This window comes from Physeter macrocephalus, chromosome 6 (genome assembly GCF_002837175.3).
Source record: "Physeter macrocephalus isolate SW-GA chromosome 6, ASM283717v5, whole genome shotgun sequence".
Lineage (NCBI taxonomy): Eukaryota > Metazoa > Chordata > Mammalia > Artiodactyla > Physeteridae > Physeter > Physeter macrocephalus.
In genome coordinates, this window is record NC_041219.1 from 34,922,239 (window position 1) to 34,930,387 (window position 8,149).

Consider the following 8,149-nt stretch of genomic DNA (forward strand, 5'->3'; position numbering starts at 1 on the left):
GGCCCGCGTACCGCAAAAAAAAAAAAAAAAAAAAAAAGGAAAATGGAAACAACACACTTTCACATCTTCTAGAACAAGGTAAAGGGCTAACAGCTATCACAGTCACAATGTCAATGTGTCAATGTTAAGGCCAAGGAAAAGAAATGGGTTTTGACTCAAGCCAGTGTCTAGGACATCTGTTGCTCTGGCTCTTTTTTTGATAACAGCCTCCTGACTTCCCTCTGGAGAAGCCCTCTCAGTTCATGTGGTTCAGTGGAGACTGACAGTCCCACCCATAACCCTAGCTCTGGAAATGATCAAGGTGGTTAATGAAGGCACAAGGGCACTCACTCCCCAGCTAGGCAGGCCGCCCTGGGTCTAGCTGGCACTAATGAGGAAGAGGTTACTAAACTGGGAGACCGGCTGCTGGAGTTGCTGCCACCAATCTTGGCTCCCATATGGCAAGAGCTTGTCTGAGAACTAAACCCATGGAGCTGGAGAACAGGGACAAAGAGTCCTAATGACATCTTGTGAGCACCTTTATCTGATCCTGACAGAAATTTCACCCTACCTTTTTCAACTACATGAGTCAAAAAACTGCCTTTTTTTCCTTAACCCAGGTCAGAAGTGGAATTCTATCACTTGCAACCAACTGCCACGGGTTAATACCAGCAACAATTTTAAACCACTAATAATTCAAAAAGAAAAAGCTCCCGTCTCCTTGTAAAAGTCTCAACTTCCCTTAGGATGTTTCAACCCATAATTTTCTTCCCTTCCTCTGATCTTCTAAGTCATTATTGTGTACCTACTCAGGCATTCAATTACTTACTCTCTTGTATTGTTACTCATATGTATATCATGGCCTCATCTCAACTAGCCAAAGATGGCCAAGGATGAGCTGTACATAATTCTTTGTATCTGATAGTACCCTCCACCATACAGGGTACAACCTGACCAATCATGTCTGAGAAATAAAAGGTAAGTACAGATGGGCTGCATCAGAGTAGAAAACTTATCTTTACTGGAAATGAGCTTAAGGGGAGGCTCGTTAAGATCACCCCCAATTCATTCATTCGTTCACACATCAAGTATTTATTTGGCACCTACTGGGCACCTACTGGGTACGAAGCACTTTAGAGGTGCTAAGAGTAGCAGGGAGAATGACAATGTCTCTGCTTTGACACTTAGCTGGGCTGTGTATCTCTCCCAAACCCCCCAAAAGAAAGATACCATTTAAAGAGGCTCAGTGAGGGAATTCCCTGGCGGTCCAGTGGTTAGGACTCTGCACTTTCACTGCCAAGGGCGCGGGTTCAATCCCTAGTCAGGGAACTGAGATCCCGCTAGCCACACAGCCAAAAAAAAAAAACAGGCTCAGCGCAGACATTTTCTCTGTAGCACAAACTCCATTACATTATAGTTCATGCTTTCCCATGTGAAACATCCAATAAATGTATATTCACAGAACATTAAAGCTAAAATGGGGGTGTTAGAAATCTAGTCTGGAAGTTTTAAAACATTTTTAATAATGAAAGTTTTCTCCATCCTCAAAAGAAATCTACACAAACAGGTAAGAGTGGCTGCCCCAACCCAGGAGGCAGCTTGGAGTAACACAGTCTGGAAACCACTGAGGATATAGTTTCTGGTGAGGCTAGAGCCAGGCCAGAGCCTGCCTCCCAGCTCTCAGGCCAGGTTCCTTTAACGTCAACTATTTGTTGCCTTAATGAGCAAAGTAATCAAATATAAGCATAACTAATTTCTTTCTTGAAATTGGGCCAGTATGAGAAACTGGAGCTGGACCCAGTTTTCAATCTTCTTTTTCACTGAATATCTAACTAATCCAAAATGGCGATAGAAGACAGGTGAGCAAAAGAGAGGAGGGAGGCCAGGGTTACTGCCCAGTATGGGTAGATTCTACCTGAACTTGTCTGACTCCCTCATGAAGTTAATTTTTGGACACCTCTTTGTTTCCATACTTAGTACATGTAAGGAAGTGATATATTGCGTGTTATACACACACATGCACACAGATACACACATACCCAGTAATGATCTACAATCCTTTATTCACAATCCTAAAATCCAAAAAGCTCTCAACACTGAAGATCTATTTTGGCAGGAAAACCTGACCTGACCTGAACTCATCTGGTGTCAAAACTTGACCTAAACTGACTTGAAGTTATTTATAGTCTTTATTCTCCTCACTGAGTGTAAATACTCACACGTTTCACTATAAGATACCGATGTGTAATTCCAAGGTTCAGTAGAATTTTCAGATAAGGGATTGTGGATTTCCATATAAAATGTACTAAATAATGAGGACCCTGAAATAACAGATTTTTACTTCAAAAGCACGTTTTAAGGTCTATACAATATTAACAGAGGACAAACATTTAAAATCAGAAGTTTCTGAGCTAAAAGGGATAATCATTCATTTATAGATGAGGAAATTGAGGCTCCAAGAGGCCACACGACTCGCCCAAATCAACGAGTTTACCTGCTACGCTCACCCAAGGCGACGCACTTCAGTGGCCATTAGTCCCCATCCAGAGGGCCCTCCCTGTGGGTTTGGATCAGGTTGTGCTTTTGTTTAATCAGGGTTCCCAAGGGTTCTTCAAAAAGACCTGGCTCAACTTCAGGGGAAAATTTAAAAAAAATTTTTTTAGTACTTCCCTCTCTCAATTCCACTCTTCTTTCTCGATATTTGGATGAGTATACAAATAGCTTATTAAAAGGTGGCAGCCAATACCACTTATCCTAAGAGAGGGAAAAAAGATAGTGATGAATTCACAATGATCTTAGTCCTTCTACCCATTACAATCAGTGAAGTTATTAACAAGTTTGTAATATTAACCGTGTGATGAGCATATTCTATTTCAAAGGTTTGTTTCAAAATAAGTACTAAGGGCATAAGATAGTTGATGACAATAATAATAGCAGCTGTAGTTCTACCACTTAATGAGAGCCTATTACGTGCCAGGAACTAATAGGCTCAACCCTGCAAAGAAGGTATTCTTGCCTCCTTTTTAAAGATGAGGAGGCTGAAGTTTAGAGAGGTTAAGTATCCTTTTGAAGATCACATAAGGGACAGCCCAGACTATCTGAGAAGCCATGGAGACATGCTTAAGAGTACAGCTCTGGAGCCATACACTACCTTGGTTTGAAGCCCAGCTCTGCCATGAACTAGCTGGATTAATTAGTGCAGGTGCCTCAGTTTCATCACCTGTAAAACGGGTATACCGTCAGCCCTCCAGTATCCCTGATGCAGAACTGGAGGATATGGTGGGCTGAGTGTAAGGGTCTTGATCACCCTCAGACTTTGGTATTGGAGGCAGGGGTGGGGGGTGGTTAACACTAGTACCCATCTTACAGGTGTGATGTTGTGAGGATTAAATGAGTTAATATATGTAAAGCAGTCAAGAGAGTGCCTAACATCTGATAAGCCCTACGTATTAGCCATGATCATGATCATTAATACTGGCATCAGCATTCAAACCCTGTTCTGCCTAATCCTGCAGCTCCTCTTTTCAGCTGCACTGTAGAAATTAACTACAGGCAATATAGTAGGGGTATTGAGCCAGCTGTTTCCATTTCCCATGCCACCTGTTTGGCATTCTTTGCCTCTCATTTCTTTTGTCTGTTCCAAACTTTAAGATCTGTGGCCATTTCATGACTTTCTTTCAGTAACTAAATAACCAGACGTGGAATACATAAAAAGAAAATTCTAACAACTGATGCCTTTGAGTCACCTTCACACTGCAGGGGAGTTAATAAACAGCTAACTTAAAATTACTCAGGGCCAAAGAAATCTTTTATCAGCAATAAGACACTTAACTATGTATAGATACAATCACTGCATTAAGGTGCAATACATGAAACAAAGACAGAACAGCAGGTAGTATAATGTTAGGTACATATTCCACACTTACAAGTCTGGGGCACTTTCTCAACCCTTACTTATAAGACTTATTTTCGGGTTTCCCTGGTGGCGCAGTGGTTGAAAGTCCGCCTGCCGATGCAGGGGACACGGGTTCGTGCCCCGGTCCGGGAAGATCCCACATGCCGCGGAGCGGCTGGGCCCGTGAGCCATGGCCGCTGAGCCTGCGCGTCCAGAGCCTGTGCTCCGCAACGGGAGAGACCACAACAATGAGAGTCCCGCGTATCGCAAAAAAAAAAAAAGACTTATTTTCATCAGCCCCTAGACCAAGAACTACTAAAAGTGTAAACCTGAAAATCATGCCATATATTCATTAGACAAATATTTAGCCTGTATACTCTGGCAGTACCTGGCACAGCAGCTGGTCACAGTGGTTAAAGACAGCACCCTCTCTTATGGAGCCCACAATCCAGCATGGGTACAGACTTCAAGCAAATGTATACTGTGGCATTTCTGAAAAATATTCTGTTAATTTTTAAACCTTTTGCAACCTCCTACCCCCAAAAAAGAAAAAAAAAATAAAACAAAGAGACGAATTTCAAACAACTTGAAAATACAACTTTCTTCCAATTCCTAGACACATTTTAAAAGGGGATGTTCTCTAAAATCACATACATGTACTACTCCAGCTCTCACCTATTCATAGTCTCTTGCACATTTGTTTATTACAAAGAATACTGTATTAGACTGTCAGTCATGAAATAGCCATGCAACCTAAATCAAAGGGCTGTTTCATTCAAGAAAATGTTTAAAGTCTATACCCAGAGGGGCACAAAATCTATTAAACCTGGGTGCTTCCACCTGCCAAACTTGTTGCTTGGACCCTCTGGGGTTTACAATCTTATCGAATTACTTTATGCTTATACATACGCTTTATGCTTTAACTAACAGCAGATCAAGACAGGTTGGGTTTGTGTGATCTGGAATCTAAATGATTAGCATATCCCATGACCCGAGAGCACATACATGTACTACTCCAGCTCTCACCTATTCATAGTCTCTTGCACATTTGTTTATTACAAAGAATACTGTATTAGACTGTCAGTCATGAAATAGCCATGCAACCTAAATCAAAGGGCTGTTTCATTCAAGAAAATGTTTAAAGTGTATACCCAGAGGGGCACAAAATCTATTAAACCTGGGTGCTTCCACCTGCCAAACTTGTTGCTTGGACCCTCTGGGGTTTACAATCTTATCGAATTACTTTATGCTTATACATATGCTTTATGCTTTAACTAACAGCAGATCCAGACAGGCTGGGTTTGTGTGATCTGGAATCTAAATGATTAGCATATCCCATGACCCGAGAGCTTGTGCTGATTCCCAAGAGATTGGGTGCTGGAGTCCAACACGGTTATGGGCATCCTGGTCACAGGAAGGGGCCCTAGGCTCAGCTGATCTCGGGATAGAGAAAAGTGTTTGGAGATGCCACACATCAGTGTTTGCACATCTACCAGTACAGCCTCTCAGGGCTCACTGATGATATTCAGCTGTCTCAAGAGACCAAAAATGAAAAAAAAAAAAGCAGCTTTTCACGTGTAAGTCCTTTAAATTTGGGGCCCGTACACTCCCCACTGCAAATTCAAGTGCCAAGAAAACACCCCTCTTGGACAAAGTTTTGATATCCGGGAAGAAACGGGATTAAAAATATAAAGTGCCTCTGTCAAAGGGAAAAGATTAAAAGGGTGACAGCTGAGGAGGAAACCGCAGGAGGGGCAAGGACTGAGAATCCAGTGCAATTTAGGAACTCTGGGTCCCGGGAGAGAGGTGCGTGGAGAACAAGGCCTGAGGGAGAAAGTCAAATGACTTGGGGACCCTGAAGAAGGCACCTGGAGGGAAAGGGACTCGGCAGAAGGAGCGCGGATCCCCCAAACCGTCGGGAGGGCGAGGTCTGGACCCCAGATGCTGAAACCGCAGCCAGGAGAGGAGCACTGAGTTCGCGGCGCCCCCGGGGAAAGGGCAGGTTCTGGAGCTCGTCCCCGGAGCTGCAGGGAGGATGGCGAGGCAAGAGTGGAGCACGCCGGGGCTGGGGCGCCATGGGGTCGTGCGGGTTCAGCGCGCCCCGGCCAGGGCTCCCGCGCCTCTACTCACCTCTCCGAACTGGAAGGCCGAGACGATGGTGACAACGACGCCCACGAAACAGACGTAGAGCCCATACCTGTGGGACAGGCAGGTATAGGTCTGTCTCTGCAAGAGCTTGAGCAGCATCACCCCGGCCGCCGACACGCCGCGCCGCGCCCGAAGGGCCGGAGACGCCGCCGCCGCCGCCTCCTCAACGAGCCGCCATTCCGCGGCCCCCACCGGGCCGCCGCGCTCAGGTCACAGGCTCCGGCCGCCGCGCATACCCGCTGCCGGGATCGACGCCCGCTCGGCTCCACGCCGCGGCCGCCGCTTCCGGGAGCCGGGAGCCCACGCCCTCGGTGCGGCGGAGGCGGTCGCGCGGCCCGCTAGGCGGCCGGCGCCGCCCCGGTCTAGCCCAGCTAGAGACGGGGTCGGCGGCGGCAGCGGTGGGAACAGCAGCGCCACCTGCAGGGCGGAGGGGCGGAGGGCAGCCGAGTGCCCTCCCAGCCTGCGCGTGCGCCGCGGGCTCTCCCGGCCTGGCTGGGATCCTCGAAACCGGGTTGGGCGGGCGACCGGGCCGGGGCTGGCCTCTGCAAGGAGGCCGCGCCCCAGACGGTGCTATATTGACACGAATGTTTTTGTGCACAAAACCCTTCCTGCATTTACAATAATTGGGAAATCATGGTTTTTCACAGTCCTAAGAGGAGATGCTGTTATGGGCCTCCTTTCCTCTCTGGCTAACCATATTGTTTGAAAGAGGAAATTTGGGGGCTAAATGTGCCAAAACCTAAATTCATTCATTCATTTATTAATTAAATACGTATTTAGTGTCCAGTGCCTGGCATGGTGCTTGGTGTTGGATATTCAAAAATGAGCTAGGGCTTCCCTGGTGGCGTAGTGTTTAGGAATCTGCCTTCCAATGCAGGGGACACAGGTTCCACCCCTGGTCCGGGAGAATCCCACATGCCGCGGAGCACCTGAGCCCGTGCGCCACAACTACTGAGCCTGTGAGCCACAACTACTGAAGACCGCACGCCTAGAGCCCATGCTCTGCAACAAGAGAAGCCACCGCAATGAGAAGCCCGCGCACCACAACGAAGAGTAGCCCTCGCTCGCGGCAACTAGGGAAAGCCTGCTCACAGCAACGAAGACCCAACACAGCCAAAAATAAATAAATAAAGTAAATTTAAAAAAAAAAAAAACTAGATCTGGCTGCTGTTCCCAGAGAGTCTAGTTGGGGAGATAAACACATAAACCACTAAATACAAAAAAAGTTGTAATGATAGAAGTCATGCGATGTACTGGAAGTCATGCGATGTACTGGAGAGGAACCCATGCAAAGGGGGTCAGTTATTTCTACTTTGGCACCAGGTGATTTCTAGCAGGGCCTTCAGGTAGAAGAGGGGGTTTAGACAGTACCACATAATGGAATAAAACCAGAGGACTTAAGTCTCAAGGGGTTTGCAATGACAATATTTTATTCCAAGATACACTTTTTTCTTTCAACATTTTATTAACACTCCTGGTGTCTCTTTCTACCCCTCATCCTAGGAGAAGAGGGAGGTACCTGACTGGTGAGGTTGCAAGGAATTGAACTTGTCTGCCAGAGACAGGAGTTCTGATCCACTATCTGTCAAGTACAGGAGCACCTGTGTCCCAGCCTGGGCTTGGGCCTAGAAAGTCTGTCTCATTCAGGGAGAAAATATTGGCCGCCCACTTGTCTGAAGAGGTGAACAACATTCTCCAATTAACTCTATGAGTACTAAAGCTGACGCTTTGATCTCCATCCCACATTCTCAGTGGTTTTGAAACTTAGGAGACGAGAATGCTTTAAGTGTTGGGCCCCAAAACACCATCCATCTCTGAGTCACCTTTTGCTCAGTCTTGATGAAAAATGGGCAACCAAAATAAACAATCCTACACAAAGAAGAGCCTCTTGCCCTGGGTCTGCAAAACGTAAATGTTGAATATAGAGATGGTGTATTTGGAAGGCCTTACCTTGAGCTTGATAAGAAAACTGAACCTAGGGCTTTCCTGGTGGCGCAGTGGTTGAGAGTCCGCCTGCCGATGCAGGGGATGTGGGTTTGTGCCCCGGTCCGGGAGGATCCCACATGGGCCCGTGAGCCATGGCCGCTGAGCCTGCGCGTCCGGAGCCTGCGCGTCCGGAGCCTGTGC

The 8,149-nt window shown here is 46.5% G+C and overlaps 1 protein-coding gene across 4 annotated transcripts in view; it reads right to left on the minus strand.

The window, feature by feature from the left end:
- Window positions 1-6,212, minus strand: part of GNPTAB (N-acetylglucosamine-1-phosphate transferase subunits alpha and beta) — a 130,679-nt gene extending 124,467 nt beyond the window's left edge. For all 4 annotated transcript variants that reach the window (XM_055085263.1, XM_024127300.3, XM_024127299.3 and 1 more), the window contains exon 1: window positions 6,005-6,212. In XM_055085263.1, the coding sequence (XP_054941238.1) occupies window positions 6,005-6,069 (65 nt within the window). In that variant the 5' untranslated portion in view covers window positions 6,070-6,212. The remainder of the gene's footprint in view (window positions 1-6,004) is intronic.
- Window positions 6,213-8,149: the final 1,937 nt, after the last annotated feature.